Source organism: Diospyros lotus, chromosome 2, assembly GCF_014633365.1.
Source record: "Diospyros lotus cultivar Yz01 chromosome 2, ASM1463336v1, whole genome shotgun sequence".
Classification (NCBI taxonomy): domain Eukaryota; kingdom Viridiplantae; phylum Streptophyta; class Magnoliopsida; order Ericales; family Ebenaceae; genus Diospyros; species Diospyros lotus.
Window position 1 is genome coordinate 40,002,510 of NC_068339.1, and position 17,824 is coordinate 40,020,333.

At 33.9% G+C, this 17,824-nt stretch overlaps 1 protein-coding gene across 1 annotated transcript; it reads left to right on the forward strand.

The window, feature by feature from the left end:
• Positions 1 to 5,172: 5,172 nt before the first annotated feature.
• LOC127795410 (protein CDI-like) lies at positions 5,173 to 6,640 on the forward strand. The gene is made up of 2 exons (XM_052327069.1): positions 5,173 to 5,410; positions 5,494 to 6,640. The coding sequence occupies exon 2, from the start codon at positions 5,514 to 5,516 to the stop codon at positions 6,342 to 6,344; it is 831 nt and encodes a 276-aa protein (XP_052183029.1). The 5' UTR covers positions 5,173 to 5,410; positions 5,494 to 5,513; the 3' UTR covers positions 6,345 to 6,640.
• Positions 6,641 to 17,824: the final 11,184 nt, after the last annotated feature.

A 17,824-nucleotide genomic window follows, 5' to 3' on the forward strand; every position in this document is an offset into this window, starting at 1 on the left:
CTAAACGCCGTTCGACGACAGATGTTTGAGATGCGATTTTTGATTGAACAACTTACTACATCTACTCGTGGCATATTTCTTTCTTCTTCTTCTCAGCCACATTCGACTTATCAACCTGACTCACCAAATGCTAGTGATGATTTAGATGATTAGTTTTTGCATTTATTTTTATGCAATGATTAGTATGTAACAGATAGTTATCAGTATCTTGTTTGAATATTAATTTTTATATTATAAATATAAATTTTAGAATTTATATATAATTTGTTTAATATTTTTTATATTATTTAAATTTAAAAATTAAATAATTAATTATAATTAATTTTTAATTTTGTAAAAAAATTAATGGATTGCCATGGAATTATTCTGTCGCAATATTTTTAAATGTTTTATATATTTTTTTAATTTATTGTAGCGACGAAATTTCCATCACTAGAATTAATTTAATAAAAAAATTTAAAATAATAGTGACGGAAACTTCCATCGCTAGAATTAATTTAATAAAAAAATTTAAAATAATAGCGACGAAAACTTTCGTCCCTAGAATTAATTTAATAAAAAAATTTAAAATAATAGCGACGGAAAATTCCTTCACTAGAATTAATTTAATAAAAAATTTAAAATGATAGCAACGGAAAATTTCATCGCTAAAATTAATTTAAAAAAAATTAACATTATAGCGACTAAAAATTCTGTCACTACAATTAATTTAATAAAATAATTCTAAAATTGTAGAGACGGAATAATTCCATCGCAATTTGTAAAAAAAAGGAAAATATAACAACGGAATATTTCGTCGCTAATTAAAAATTTTTATTTTTTAAATAATTTTTTTAAAAAAAATTGCGACAAAATATTCTATCGCAAAAATTTAAAAAATTACAGTTACCAATGGAAATATTTCCGTCACTAAGGCATCGCTAAATTGACGATGGACCCGTTGCAAAAAAAAAAAATTAACGATGAAGACTTTTGCAACGGACATTTTCCATCGCTAAAAACATTTAGCGACGGATTTTTGGATTTAGCAACGGAAATTTTCCGTCGCTAAATTTCGAAATTCTTGTAGTTTACAAATGAATTTATTCTATTCTTCCATGGTTGATTAGGTTTCTGTTATAACCCTGAAGTCATACTTAGAGCATTTTGCTAAGTTATCGGGTTTGGAGGTGAGTACTTAGAGGAGCGACTTCTTTGTGTCTTATTCTAATGCGGCTTTTCTTGAGGAGTTGCTGTAGTTTTTTGGTTTTGGATGGGGCCAACTTCCTATTTGTTATCTTGGTATTCCCCTCAATCCAAAAAGCTTACCTATGGAGATTACATACCTATTTTTGATAGGATTTTACAGCATGTCACTTGTTGGAGGAGTAGATATTGTTGTCTTTTGGTGATCGTTTATAGCTCGTTCAATATGTGCTCTCCATTATTCATCTCTAAAGGCTTCTCTATTTATTCTACCCAAGAAAGTGCCTTTGGAGATTGAGTATATATATTTTGTGAGCCTTTCGTTGTGTTGTCCCAAAGACTGGGATGGCCTTGGTATTCGACGTATCCTTTAGAAGGGTAAGAAGCTTATTTAACTTAAATGGTTTCATGTATATCATCTCTGGGATAAGTGTTTTTGGTTCATCCATTTGCCCTATGGCTACCCCATGGCATTAGAGGAAGATCATTTAGATCCGGGATTATGTGAAGCCTCATGTGAGATGGAGCATTAGTGATGGACGTTCTCTTTTCCTATCATTGGATCCCTGACACCCTAGAGGGCATCTTGGTCGAGACTTATCCTTTTTAGTTAGCTATAGAGATGGGTCTTTCTATTGAGGCTAGTCATCTTACTGATATTATACAAGAGTCTTTGTGGTTTTGGCTTGATGGTGGTTTTCATCTCATGATGGAGATTTAGTCTGCAATGCTTACCTATTCCTTGAGGGTTGTTCATGACCCTATGTAATGGAGCCCTACTTCATCTTATATTTTTTTTTATTTAATATGTGATGCATAATTTATATATAATTAATTCGAGTAAATATACCTTAGTCAAATATGCATATAATGATGAAAGGAGTGTCGATCCCACGAGAACTAGATTATAATACCAAAATAATTTTAATTTAACTTAAGTTGAACTTAATTAATTAATTGGATGAGTAAAATGAGGAATAAAAACTAATAAGAAGAAATTAATGCAAAAATTAAATTATTTTATGAAAAAAATTAATAAGTGAATGCAACTAGGGTTTAGATTTTATTTAATCTAGGTTGTGTAATTATCTTTTTAACCCGATTCAAACCCAAAAATACCCTTACAATATATTTAAAATTATTTGCATGTGATAGTAGATTTTTCTTAATTAATTAATAAGTTTTTTCAAGTTATATTAATCCTTTATTAATTTAATTTTACAATCAAATTTCTGATCACTAGATGTCAAAAGAATAAATAAGCATTAATTTCTTTAGAAAACCTTTAATTTTGGAAGGGAATTTAACTCATAAATTTCATCAATTTTCATACATGAGCTAATCATCTCTCGATATCAAAATCAAGTTTGTGATTTTTATTACATATGGATCTAATATATAATATTAGTCGGTCATGGATAAATGATTAACTCATTAAAAGATGATAAATCTTTTAAATCATTGAGCACAATAATATATATAAATTTCTCATATAAATAATAGTGAGTTTTGAATTGAATTAAACAAATAATAACATAATCCCAAAATTAAAATCCATCTATCTTCTCAATTCTTTCTTTATAATATTTTTTACATACACCCATGCAATTTCTCTTCTTTTTTTTTTCCAAATTATTTATATATATAAATATATATTTCAAACCATGGCCCCCAATGTCTATTTTAAATAATATATATATATATATATATAATCATGCGGATCCAATGCCACCTATTCAATTTCAATTCAATTGCCAGCTCATTTCTCCTTTATATTCTACTCTCTTTGTTTGTTTCCTCATATTATAATATTCTATAAATCCTTAATTTCATATACTATGAATTAATTAATAATATAATATCAAACGGGTCTCAATTGCTTTCTCCTTAATTAATTTCTCTAATAATAATAATAATAATAAAATATATAGTATACATGCGGCCGGGTATCCAATTTCAATGCACCAATTCCTTCACTAGTGTTTCAATTTCTCCTCAATGAACGTGCGTTATCTCCTTCTTGTAATTCTTTATTATTAATTTTTAATATCAAAATTAATATTATAAAATCAATGCACCAATTCTTGCTTATTTCCTTTGGAGGTAATTAAGGAACTCCAACTGTTTTCCAAATGTTGCGTGCATATATAAAAGACTAGGTCGGTCGCTCCTCTCATTTATATATCATGCAATCTGGACTTGACTTGGAACCTTATCTTTCCTTCGCTCTTTTCAAGAGCAAACTTTGGTTCACTGTTGGCACTTCCCTCTATCTTGTCTCCATTTGATCATGTTGTATCCGAGCTCTCTCGGAGGAACAAGGTTATTAAAATTGAGATTTTAATTGAGGTTGAAGAATGGTCAATAACATAGAATCATAAACTTGTATAGTAAAATCATAAAATTTTAGAGACAATTAAAAATACCTTTTAATTTATGTAATTAATTAAATATAAGTTTATAATGACATAATTTTATTAAAAAAATAAATTAATATTACTTAATAACATAATTATTTCAACCTTATTCCTTTTTATGAATGAAATACATGTTACTTATTTCAAAATAACTTTATCCATCAATTTCAAAAATAATAAATAACATGAAATTTCTAAATATTAAGTTCATTTATCATCATTCATGTATCCATAATGAAAATTGTGAATATTAGTTTATATAATATAAATTCTCATAAATCATATGAGTTATAACTTAATATAAATGAAAACAACACATGTTGGTAAACTTTTACATTATAAGTAATAATTATAATAAAACCTCCAACAAACATTCAATTCTTTAAGAAAACCAACAATAATTCACTTTCAAATTAAGGAAACCAACAACAATCAAATTAATGAAGGCAGGCGAAAAAGAAATAGATGAAGCTGTGTTGGACAGGAATCACCGAATCAAACCAAGAAATTGCAAAAGAAGAATTCGATCAAGAAATTGCAAAAGAAGAAACAAACAAAGAAATTGCCAAAAAAGAAACAGACGAAATTGTATACCTCTTTATGATAAATGATGGTGGCACTGAGCAATCGGAGCTATGAATCAATTTGTGTTGCATTGAAATGACGACATCGAGCAAGCGAGCACAAAAACATCAATTCGTGTTTGTAAATCGACAACGACTCAACCGACAGTTTATGTTTTTGAATCGATAATGGCACCGAGCAATCAAAGTTGTGAATTGACAATAACACTGAGCACCAAGTAACCTCATGACAAGGAGAAACAACATAAGGTTGTGACAAAGGTGCTTGAGAAAGATAAGGGTTCGTAGAGGCAGAAGGCATTCCTCAAATTAAAATTAATATTATCCTAGTAAGAGACACTAATCTTTCTGTGCATGAAAGTTGAAATCAGTAAAATCGTTATCCAATTTGGGATTCTATCGATTTTACCAAGTTAAATTAAGATTCACTCTGATTTTACTACAACTTAAATTTTATATGGACGTTGAGTCGTTTATAGATTCCTGACACGTAAAATCGTAAAATTCCATGAATTGATTCAGGATATTGACAACCATGCTTGGGAGGTCTACTTTGTGATTTATGGTAGTCTTGTGGCTTGGTGGCTGTTTGTTTTTGGCAACTTTGTTTTGAGCCAAGGGTTGTCCATATGGTGGTTGGCGGTTTTGGCAATTTCAATCTTAGTCTTGTGGATATCTTTTGGTGGTTGGTTGTATTGGTCCTTTTTGTTTCAGGTCAGGTTGGTTTAGGAGGGCTTAGTTGTGGCGTGTTAGTCAATATGTTTGAGCTAATTATTATGATGCTGCAGTACATGTAACGTTGGTGTTGGATGGAAATTAGAAACGACCAGAACATACTAAATTAGGAAGTGTTCAATGATTTAGTAATCTCAGCTCAGTAAAAGAAGAAAAAAAGGAAAAACATAATCTCTGAACCTGTGATTCCGTGCAACATCAGTGACCAGACCACTTACGGACCGGGGCCACTCTTGCGGTGCCCCGTCCCATCCATCAGGATCATCCTCTCTCTCTCTCTCTCTCTCTCCCTGGCGGCACCTGTTACACAAACTTCCCAATCAACCAGGTGTCGGTGCTCCCAAAAATCCAGGGTCCCGCGGCAGATTCTGAAATCAACAATCGTCAATTCCAGATCTATCGTCACAGCTCTGAATCTGATGCCTTTAATAACAGCAATTCACTCCTCTTCTTCCCTGTTCATGCTTAGGTCTGCTACTGCTTGAAGAGGTGAGTTCGATCGCTTCTTTCTCAATCTTCTCTACTTCATAAGCTTACATGTTCACATACTCGAAACTGAACTGATCTTGCAGTAGTAAATCCTCGCATTGCAATGTCGACATTGATAGCGAGTGCTAAATATTCGAACGGCCACGAGGTTCGGTTCGCGAGCCCTGCAGGCGCCAAATCAGATCCAGTTCCAAAGGATTTCGGCAATGGCGACGTCGATACGCCGCCGCCGCCGTTCAGGATCTTCATTGGCTACGATGCGCGCGAAGACATCGCCTACGAGGTCTGCCGCTACTCCATCCTCAAGCGATCCTCCATTCCGGTCGAGATCTCGCCGATCAAGCAGTCCGATGTGAGGGAACGTGGCGTGTACTGGCGAGAGAGAGGCAAGCTCGAGAGCACCGAGTTTTCCTTCACGCGGTTCTTGACGCCCTACCTGGCCGGTTATCAAGGCTGGGCGCTGTTCGCGGATTGCGATTTTCTCTACTTGGCGGACGTTAAGGAACTGGTCGAATTGCTCGACGATAAATACGCTGTAATGTGCGTTCAACACGATTACGCGCCGAAAGACGCCACGAAGATGGACGGCGCCATTCAGACGAATTATCCGAGGAAGAACTGGTCGTCGATGGTGCTGTACAATTGCGGCCATCCGAAGAACCGAGTGTTGACGCCGGAGGTTGTGAATTCTGAGTCGGGAGCGTTCCTCCACCGATTCCAGTGGCTGGATGACGATGAGATTGGGTCCGTCCCATTCGTTTGGAACTTCCTAGTGGGGCATAACCAGGTGGTGGAAGGCGACGCCAGTACTTTCCCCAAGGCCATCCATTACACTCTGGGAGGGCCCTGGTTTGAGGCATGGAAAGAGTGCGAATTCGGCGATCTCTGGATTCGGGAAATGGAGGAGTACGAGAAGACGACGGTTAAGCACTGAGCTTCGAAATCAGGTAATTAATGGCAGTTGGCTTCTTGCAGTAGTGTAGATTTGTGTACTTGTCTCGTTTTTGGATATGTCAGTGTTCTCTTGTTAGACCGATGCGTACTGGGAGGTAGCTAAATCGGTTTTAAGCTACCTGTACTGTATGCGATCCGTTTGTTGTTTCTTTCATTCATGCGTGTTCCAAAGTACCGAAGTGTCGCATCTAATAAGCCGCACTGGTAGGTAAAATGGGCATATAAGCTATCATGCGTGTGTTATTCGTGGAGTGTCATATCTAATTCAGAGGACGTTTGGCTTATCGTTTTTTAACATGGCTTTTTAAGCATTTTTATTTAAAAGTTATGTAAAATTTTGAAGTTGATAATGTATTTAGATAAATATATTTTTAAATTATTATTTATATAGTTATATATTTGGTTTGAAACAGCTAATAAGTAATCTGAACTTAACAAAAAAATTAAAATTGATATGTTGTTGGATAATATAAATAAATTTTAATAAAAATAAATTATAAATTAATTTCTAACTGATAAATTATTATCATTATATGTTGATAAATTATATATAATTATTAATAAATATATTAATATAATTATTAAATAATATTTAAAATTAAATGTTAAATGATAAGACGAAAATGAAGCAGTAACAAAGAAAGGTGGCGACAGAAAATGATGCTGGAAAGCACAATAGGAATGACGAAAGTGATAGAGGCTAGAGATGGCCGCGATGGAGGAGTTGGAGGCGATGATGATGGAGGGAGGCAGAGAAAGAGAGAATGAAGAGGGAGAGGTGTAATACCTTGAGAGCCCATAAAAGAATAGTATATATTGAGTATTACAAAAAAATTGATTTTTAGCAGCGATTTTTTTGTGGCGGTTTTTAAAATCACCGCAAAAAATGAAATTTTGCGGCGGTTTGTAAACCGTCGCAAAATACTATTTTAGCAGCGTTTTTTTAACATTTTGTGGCGGTTTTGAAAAATCGTCGTAAAATTCATTAAAACATTCAATTTTGCGACGATTTTTAAAAAATCGCCGCTAAATTTAGAAAATAATTAAATAATTAAAAAATTAAATTAAATTTAGCAACTGTTTTTGAGAAACTGCTGCTAAATTAAAAATAATTAAATAATTTAAAATTTAAAATTAAATTAATATTTGCGGCGGTTTTCGAAACCGCAACAAAATTCATTAAAAAATTTAATTCAAAAACCGCCGCTAAATTCAAAAATAATTAAATAATTTATAATTAATATTTGCAGTAGTTTTCGAAACCGCCGCAAAATTCATTAAAAAATTTAATTTCAAAAACCACCGCTAAATTCAAAAATAATTAAATAATTTATAATTAAAATTAAATTAATATTTGCGGCGGTTTTGAAAACCGCCGCAAAATTCAAAAATAATTAAATAATTTAAAATTAAAATTAAATTATAAATTCATTAAATAATTTAATTTAATGGCGGTTTTTAAAATCGCCGCAAAATTCATTAAAAATTTTAATTTAGCGACGGTTAATAACCGCCGCTAAATTTAAAAATAATTAAATAATTCAAAATTAAAATTAAATTGAATTAAATTAATAAAAAGAAATATAAAATCTTAAAAAGAAATTAAAATTTTAATTTAAATTAATTACAAAATCTTTATATATATAAAAGTAGGATAGTCTTGAAAAAAGAAATTTCCTCCTAAAACTTGTATTAATTAATGATTTGTAATTAATACCTATTGTATTAATAATTTACATTTTGTAATTTACATTAATAATTTAAATTTTTCAATTGCTTTGAAGTAATAAGTAGTAATAAAATTTTCTCCCAAAATTTGCATTAATGATTTGCATTAGTTAATCATTAATGGTGGGAAGGTAATATTATGTTGGGAATATTAGTTAAGTCTAATCTTAGAATTGATATAAATGAAGGAATAAATGTTGGGAAGGTAATATTTGTTTGTATCCCACCAAACATGCCGTGGAGGTTTTATTGGTGGAGACACAGCCCATTGAGAGAAATAACACACACACACAAAAAAAAAAAATAGTTTAACAGAGTCAGAGTTAGCTTAACAATTGGTAGCGCCTAAGGCAATAAGCGATGGTGGTATGTTGACAATATATAAATATATATATATATATATCGTCATTGTCTTGCGTGAGCATTGAATAGCGTCATCGTTGCTTGATCGACGTCTATTATTTTTTGCTCTTGGTCTTTTTTCTCCTGCTAGCAATCGCGTCTCTTGACCTCTCAACTCTAGTCGACGTCCACAATCTCCCTTCTACGTTTCTCTCACTTTCTGATGTCTCATCTCTCAAACATCTTCTTCGACATTTCTTGTACTTCTTTTGATATACCATTTTTTCGACGTCCACCCCTCTTTGGGGTCCCCAGACATAGGCCATTATGGCTTATGTCTTAAGTTAACCCTAGACTATAATAATAAGAATAAAATAATTCATTAAATATAATTTTATATAAAAATATATATAAACCCTCCCACCATACAGTTTCCACCAACAAAATTAAAAATCATTCAAATCTTGACTACTTCAAACAATTAATTACACAAATGATCGGTTTTTGGTTTATCTTAGCAATGGACACGCATTCATAATAATAATTTGACCACATCAATATCTCATAAATTATTAGTGGTATGGTCAATAAAAAATTAAACTCTGTAGACACTTCATCTATATTGGAGAAGAGATGTGTCCAAGGTTAAGCTATATATATGCATTTTTAATAAATATAATATTTATTAAAATTATGATTTAAAAAAATTAAAAATTGAAATCCATCAATTATATTAATTAAGATTGTTTTATAATTAATTTTTTTTATTTATATATTAATATAATAATAAATAATACATCTAAACAGCTGATGTCACGTTATTATATTTTATTAAATTGACTTTAGGAGTCCGTCCTGATAAGGTTGATATATAATCAGCTTTACAGGCTAAATTGTTTGTATATTTTTTAAATTAGTTCAAATATTTTTTCAATTTTTTATTTTATTGAATATTTTATTTTTTTAAAAAAAATTAACCACAATATTCTTGTCCTTATGAGTGATATTAAATAAATTGACCACATATCCCTTAAATTTTAAACATTCAACCTCTTAATTTTATTTTTTATTAAATTAATTTCTAAATTCTTTTAAAATGGTGTGAACACCTCCAGAAAGAAACGACGTTAATTAAATTAATTTAATTTAAATTTTTTCCTAATCTCTATTTAATTTAATTAACATTGTCCTATTCAAATGAGATGTCTTGACTGTTTTAGATAAGTTTAGAGAGATCCATTTGACAAAAATTAAAGTTTAAGAGGTGTTAAGACTAGGTATTCAAGAGCTCCTCTACACTGCTCGATAGATTTTATTGAGGGGTTATCAAAGGTGTCAAAAAGACATAAATGTCCTCATCCAAATTATAAATTTGCAAAACCCTGCCATTGTCTTGCTCGCCTGTTCTCTCATTTCTCTCTCCTTCTCTTAATCGCCCATGCAACTATTGATCGTTGTTGCCTTTGTCTTATCATTGTCGCCTCGTTGTCATCGCCTTGTTGATCGTCGTTGCATTCTCGATGGAGAAATGATGTAATGGCAATTGGTGATGCGACGATGCAGTAAAGTGAAGGCAACGACGGTCGACAATTGCAACGACGATCATGCAAATGAGAGAAAGGAGAGAGCAAGCAGGCAAAACAATGGTAGGGTTTGCAAATTGGGCAAAGACATTTTCGTGTTTTTGACGTTTGTCGGTAACCCCTTGAGATATATAATTTTAAGTGACTAAAAATTAAGAAAAATGTATAATTTTAAGTTAGAATGATGTTGGCATGCAACCAAAACCGAGAGCCTAAATGGGTTTAGTCTAACTAATTTATTATGGTGAGTTAGAAGGAGTTTAGCAGCACGCCACTGATTGTGCCACTTCAATTAGCCATAATTGTTTGTGATAAAGATGTGTTTGGCTGCAATTGTTACCATACATTTTGTGCGTCTGCCGCAACATCAGGCCAATTTAGGTTTATTTTTAGATTAAATAATTATTTTTTATATTAAAATTATATTTACAAAAAAAATCTCTATATTTTTTTTATTTACACATTTTTATTTTTTACTTTTTTAAAAAAATTAATATTTTTATATTTTTATTTTATATTTTATTTATTTTTTATTTTTTATTTTCTTTTTTGTACAATCTAACTAGGTTGCAGTCGAGTTACTTTTGTTGTTGTTGACGTGTTTGAAAATTCAATGACCAGAGTGAGACTGGATTGGGGGGGGGGGGGGGGGGGGGGGTCCCAATCTTTTAGCAACCGTCAATTATTAGGGTGGAGTTGCCATACTGGTGGTGTCGGTGGAGGACATTTGTTAACATTGCTAGAAATGGCAATTTGAGAGGCTTTTTCATACGAAGATTTGTGATAATTATAATTTAAAATTTTTGTTTATTTGTGATTGAATTTTTTAATCTAATCGTGATTACAATTTTAAATTTAATCTTGATTATGAAATTGTCAAATTCAATTTTATGTGAGATTTATCGCATTTAGAAGAATATTCTCATACGTCATCTTTTGATCAGGATGTAATTTTTTGTATTCATCCATAAATAATTTTAGATCTATAAATAAGTGTTTAGATCACATGAAAAAAGACAGAGTGTGTAAGAACCCATATTTTCGTAATATTGTCACGTAATTTAGGCAAGTTTAGAATATCGAAAAATTGGCTTAATAACAGTTATAAGTACCGAATCAACTGTAGGGAATGCCTTAGAGTGAAATTTTCTAAGAAAAATAATATGGTTTTGATGAGCGTTCCAAGATAGGATTTATGGTATCGAAAGAAATCGGATCGGGAACGATTTTTGGTACAGCTAAAATACAACTGTCATTTAGGCTGCAAAACCGAATTATTGTAAGAGACTCCCGAAAAATCAACGGAACCCTAGGAGGTTTCGATTTTGCATAATGAGCAACCCTTCAGTGGTTTCAAGATAAAACAATAGCCCGGTAAGGACACTGGGGCGAAATCGTCATTTTGAATAACTTTGAAGTTATTAATTTTGCATTTTCGGTATTATAATGCAAATTAATTCAGTGTTTAAGGGCATGGTTGCAATAAGAGAATTGCCCAAATGAATTAGAGATGAGATTTGAAATTTAAATGTGTAATTTTTCTATTATGATAATGTAATATATAATTATATATATATATAGAGAGAGAGAGAGGGGGGGGCATAAGTGTGTGTGCGTGAGTGGCCATGGTTAGCTTTTGTGAAGATTTAATGGCCGAGATTTTGGCTGCAAAATGGGGAGATTATGGCAGTAGGATTTGAGGAAGATAATTGCAGCTAGACTTAAGGAATATATGGTACCAAGATTTAAGAGCTAAGCAATTAATATGATGTACATATAAATATATATATATGCATTTCGTGCAACAGCTTGCCTATAAATTGAGATGCATTTTGACCAATTGAGAGTATCAAGCAAGTGGGAGATCGAAAGAGAGAGAGATCAGAGTGAGAGAGAGGGAGATAGCCGAGAATGGCCATGGCCGCGGACCTCAAGCTCGGTAGAGCCAGGCCAGCGAGCAGAGCAGCAGCGATGGAGGCGCGTGATGGCTGCTAATGCGTGGTGTCAACGCGAAGGCAGCCGAAAGCCCGAGAGGCGACAACCGAGGCTATCGAATGTGGCTTGGGATGGCCAGTTTTAGCCATGGCAGCCGCAACCAGCGATAATGGGCAGCGAGCGGGCAGCCGCGACGGAGGCAGCCGAGATTGGGGATGGCGTAGTCGGCGGCGAAGGCTTGCGGTGGAGCTGGCAGCAGCTCACGGCTGCAGTGGTAGCGGTGACTTGTGCAAATTTTGAGGTTGGCACGCAAATTGATGTGATGCACGCATTTCGAGGCAAGACACGAATATCGAGGTAAGTGGTACTTCCCAACTGAATTTTGTTTTATGAAAAATGCTTGGTTCGTAAGTGATTTATGTTCCTCAAAAATGTTTTCATCATGTTGACATGCTTGGATATGTATCCATCACGTAGACTACATACATGACATGGTATGAAATGCATATGTACACGTTGATATCATCGTTCACGAGCATTGTGGCCGTAGGGAGTATGAACTGGCACCGCTGCTTTACCAAAGGTGCACCCATACACCCCAGCTTCGAAAGAGGTGGCCGCAAAAATGGTAGGTAGCATGAGGGGTGTAGTTGACACCTACGATGAGTAAGACATTACATTTATGCACGAAATATGTTTTCTGTACCCTTACTTAGATGATTCATCATCTAACTTGAGCTTTATCCCTAGAATATTCAAACGTTTCAGATGGAGATTGTAGTAGATACGAGGATAAATGAGGCAAGAAATGGCAGTTAGCAGAGTGCATGAAAAATGAAATGTATGTTATGTAGCCCATGTATTTAAGTTCTGTTATTTTAAATTCTGAACGTTTTGAGGAATGTTGAAGATGTAAGAATTTATTTTCAATGTTAAGATATCAGGTTTCGATCATTGCTTCAGCATTTGATGTGTATAATGATTCTCTTTCGAGATTAATGTATGGAAATTTTGGGACGCATTTGAGGTATGATGTGGTTTAGCATTAGTGTTTGAAAGAAAAAAATTTATTGTCCCAAGTTATAACGTGCCCGGAAAAGCGGGGCGTTACAAAGTGTGTGTGCAACTATATCACTTTTGTATTACTAATATTTGGTTCGTAATATTTTGTTCTTTTTTGCCCGTGGTTTTTTTCGATTTGGGTTTTTCATGTTAAATTCTATGTTCGTGTGGTTGATTGGTTTGATTATGGTTTGTATTCAATCTAATTTCATAACAAACTAGTATAAGAGTCGTTAAATCAAACCATCAGCATCTGACAGATCTCAGTCATTGATCTGCATCATCATCATCTTCTTTTCCTTCCTTCAGCAAGGTTTCAGAGCGGCTGCCACTACCATTCAGCCACCGCTGCTGCCGTCAACTGAGCCGGCCGTCGCTGTCATTCGCTCACGCCCACCGTCGTCGTCGACCCCGCCGTTGTCACTGCCGCTGCCTTTGTTCATTTTCTTTGTCGTCAAAGCCATTTGAACGCCTTGTGAACGCGACGATTTGACTTCCTCGCCATCGTCGTTCCCATCACTATTGATCCTCACGTTCTTTGTCATCGACCGCTTTCGCGGCAATAGTCTTTGCCATCATCATCGGTGTCATAGCTGTCGCCAGCCTTCCATTCCCAATAACTGGCCGCCTTTACTTCTTATTGGATCGTCCACGACCCATTCATCATTGCCTTTGCTGACGGTATCCTTCACGCATTGCCATAGTGGGTCGACCTCAGATTCGCTGCTAGTCGCCTTAATCTACCTTCGCCAATTTTCTTTTTCTTCACCTTCTATGGCCATCGTTTTTCCCCATTACAGAGAGCTTCAAGTTTTTCAGCAAGACCCAGATCTGGTTTGACCCACTTGGATTCGCGACCCACTTCAGATCCGTCAGCCAAATCCAACAGATTTTAGATTTCTTTTTGCCGAGATTCGATATTTTTAATCCATTTTTCAATTAGGTTTATTATTGAAATTATTTGATTTTATTTAGGGATATTTAATGGCTTCGTTGAAGTACAATATTCCTCTATTGGATCAGAATATTAAATTTTAACTATAGTAGGTTAACTTGTGTGCAATTTTGGCACATATGGATTTAGACGATGCACTTTTGGGCTTCGAAAAAATGCCACAATCATGGAGCATTGAAGAAAAACAACATAAGGATTGTAAGGTTTTGTTTCAGATACATCTACATTTATCGAATCAAATTTTGTAAGATATTTTGAAAGAAAAAATCGTTGTTGCTTTATAATTAAAACTATAACAGTTGTGTATGACGAAGAACTTAACTAGTAAATTGCATCTGAAGCAAATATTATATTCTCATTGAATGGCTGAAGATACGTCTATTGAAAGCCATTTAATAATTTTTTAAAAAATCATTTTTGATTTGAAATCCATGGAGGTCAAGTATGATGATGAGGATTTGGTTCTAATTTTGTTATGTTCTCTACTGGCCTCGTATTTAACTTTTAGAGACACCATACTGGCCTTGTATTTAACTTTTATAATCAGGATACTCTCACCCTAGATGAAGTTTATGATACTTTATTTTTGAAAGAAAAAATTGATAAGCAATTATTGGGGACTTTTGAGAATTAGGGGGAGGGTCTGTTGATTAGAGAAAAAACACATGATAAAAATTATAGTGGTAGAGGAAAATGTATATCCAAGTCCAGGAACAAAGAAAAAGCCTGTAATTACTGCAAGAAAAAAGGACATATAAAGAATGAGTGTTATAAGCTACAGAACAAACTTAAGAGACAAGAAACTGATTAGAAATGAAAAGAACTAGAAACTTCAGGAGAAATCAATGTTGTTGAAAATAACAATACTGATGGGAAACTTATGGTTGTTACTAATGAGGGTACTAAACCTAGTGAAGATTGTATCCTCAACACAGCATGCATGTTTCATTTATCTCTTAATAGGGATTGGCTTTCGACATATAAAACTTTGAATTCTGGCGATGTGTTGATGGAAAATAATTCTTGTAAAATTCTTGGTATTTGAATTTTCAAAATTAAGATGTTCGATGGTATTGTTCAAATTTTAACTGATGTCAAACATATTTCCAATCTTAAAAGAAATCTTATTCATTGAGTAGTCTTGATTCAAATGGGTACAAATTCATTGGTAAAGATGGAATTATTAGAGTCAGTAGATGTGCTCTTTTTGTGATAAAAGGCACGAAATAGTACGGTTAATTATATGTTCTACAGGATTCTAACATTATAGGTGATGCTTCTGTTTCTACTTTTTCTTTATTTGATACTCATCTCACTCTGTCATGACATATGCGTCTTGGGCATATGAGTGAAATAGATATGGCTAAATTCACATATCTAATATTTAGGTGGAGCTTGAAATTGACAAAAGTCAGACATCTGAGCCGTTGTCGTCATCTCAGATTCAATCAACCCCCAAGTTAAGTCCAGAAGCAAGTGTCGATCTATCAAATTATTGTATTGCTAAGGATAGACTCAAAAGAAATATCAAACCTCCTCAAAGATATACTAAAACTGATCTCATTGCATATGCTTTAAATGTGGCTAAAGATATTGATTGTAGTGAAAAGCCTTTCACTTATTCTAAAGTAGTTAATTGTGCTGAATCAGGAAGATGGATTACTGCAATGCATGAAGAGATGAGATCCTTACACAAAAATGTTACTTGGAAGTTGATGTAACTACTCGAGGATAAGAAAACAGTTAAGTGCAAATAGATATTCAAGAGGAAAGAAGGTACACTAAGAGTTGAAAAAGCAAGATACAAAACCAGATTCGTACCAAAGAGACACAGTCGGGTTCCAGGTGTGGACTTCACAAACTTATTTTTCTCAGTTGTGAAACACAGTTCCATTTGGGCACTACTTGGTATTGTGGCTATTCAAGATTTTGAATTGGAACAGTTGGATGTTAAGATAATGTTCCTACATGGGGAACTTAATGAGGATATCTATATATAGTAACCATAAGGTTTTGAAGTTTCAAGCAAAGAAGACTATGCATGCTTGTTGAAGAAGTTTTTATATGGCTTAAAACAGTCTCCTCGACAATGGCTAAACCCATAGGCGTAGCTATTATCATTTGGTAACCCAACTCCCTAGGTTTTAGCTTTAGACTTTCTACTGATGCATGCGAAACAAACGAATACGTAGCACTCGGATCTATTAAAGCATGAACTGGAATATTTGAAAAGAACAGTGTACCTTCAATAACTGTAGGATCGGCCTCAGCGTCCTCATAAGTTAGATTATAGACCCGACTAGGACGAACATTCGGTGCTCCTCCACTTGGCGGCTCCATCTTTTGTCTTTTTGGGCATTCTCACGAAATATGCCCCGGTTGCTCGCAATTGTAGCACACCACATTTCCCTGATACCCGACTTGGGGCGTTCCTTTGATATTCGGGCAGTTTCTTCCAATGTGGCCTTCCTCGCCGCATACGTAGCATTTTACGACACATCTTTTGTTAAAGTGTTTCTTCTTACATCGAGGGCACTTCCCTTCGTCCTTAGATTGAGCCGTTAAATTTCCCGGCTTACTGTTTTAACAGCCCACTTCTTCAGGGCGTGTTATGCCTTAGGGAATTTGGTCTATTTTTTTTTTTATCTTTACATTATCCCGAAATTCCCTAAGACCTTATCTAGTGCGAGATATCTACACTAGAAAATAAATACAAAGTGGAAGCTGAATCGAACCTGCTCATATAATAATAACTAGACATGACATTCATTACAAAGTTGATTCATAAGCGTCTGACAATAAATACAATGTACATAATTCTTAAACTACTCATATTACAACATAACATGGTATATTTACTCGCTTCTTGACGTCTCGCGTCACTACATATCACCAATCTTGGAATCATCTCTGCAAGTCCCGACTGGAACGTTGAATGTTCCAGGGGCGAACCCAAGTTAGATGATGAACCATCTAAGTAAGGGTACATAATGCTATGTCATGAGTGTATGCAATGTCTTTCATCGTAGGTGTCAACTGAACCCCTCATGCTACCTACCATTTTAGCAGCCACCTCTTTCGAAGCCGGGGTGTATGGGTGCACCCTTGGTAAGGCAAGGGTGCCAGTTCGTACTCCCTACGGCCTCATATGCGTGTGATCGATGATATTAACGTGTATTTATGCATTTCATAGTCATGTATGCAGTCTACGTGATGGGTACATATCAGGGCATGTCAATATGATGAAAACATTTTTGAAAAAGTACCACTTATCTTCTCAAGCTTATCGGGCTACCTCAATATCCGTGCCTTGCTTTGATTTGCGTGCCAACCTCAAAATTTGTACCAATCTCTTCAACTTCAGACTCAAAGTATCCTAATCACCATAATTATTTAAATAAACATTAAAACCTATTTTTCCATAATTTCTGGCATTTTCTATAATTTTCTCTCTATTTCTTTCTATTTTCTCTCTATTTCTTTCTATTTTCCCTCAATAATTCCAAATTAAATATTTCTAAAATATTTTCTCAAATATTTCACTACGAAAATTCATAAAATAATATTTTGAAATTTGTGAAATTTTTTAGAGAATTTTACTCACCTTGACTTAGCATCTTCGGTTTTCTCGGTATGCATGCCATATCCTTGAAACGCGTGCCCGGGCTGTTTTTCTCACCAAAATCTCCGGGATATCATTACATCTTCATTTCCTATTTTTCAGGATTTTTCTAGGACTTTTCAGCATTTTTCCCAATTTTCTTTTCTTTTTCTTCCTTTTCTTTATTTTTCTTTTCTTTCTTTTTCTTTTCTATTTTTCTTTTTCTCTTTTCTTCTTACTGTTCATCTTCCTAC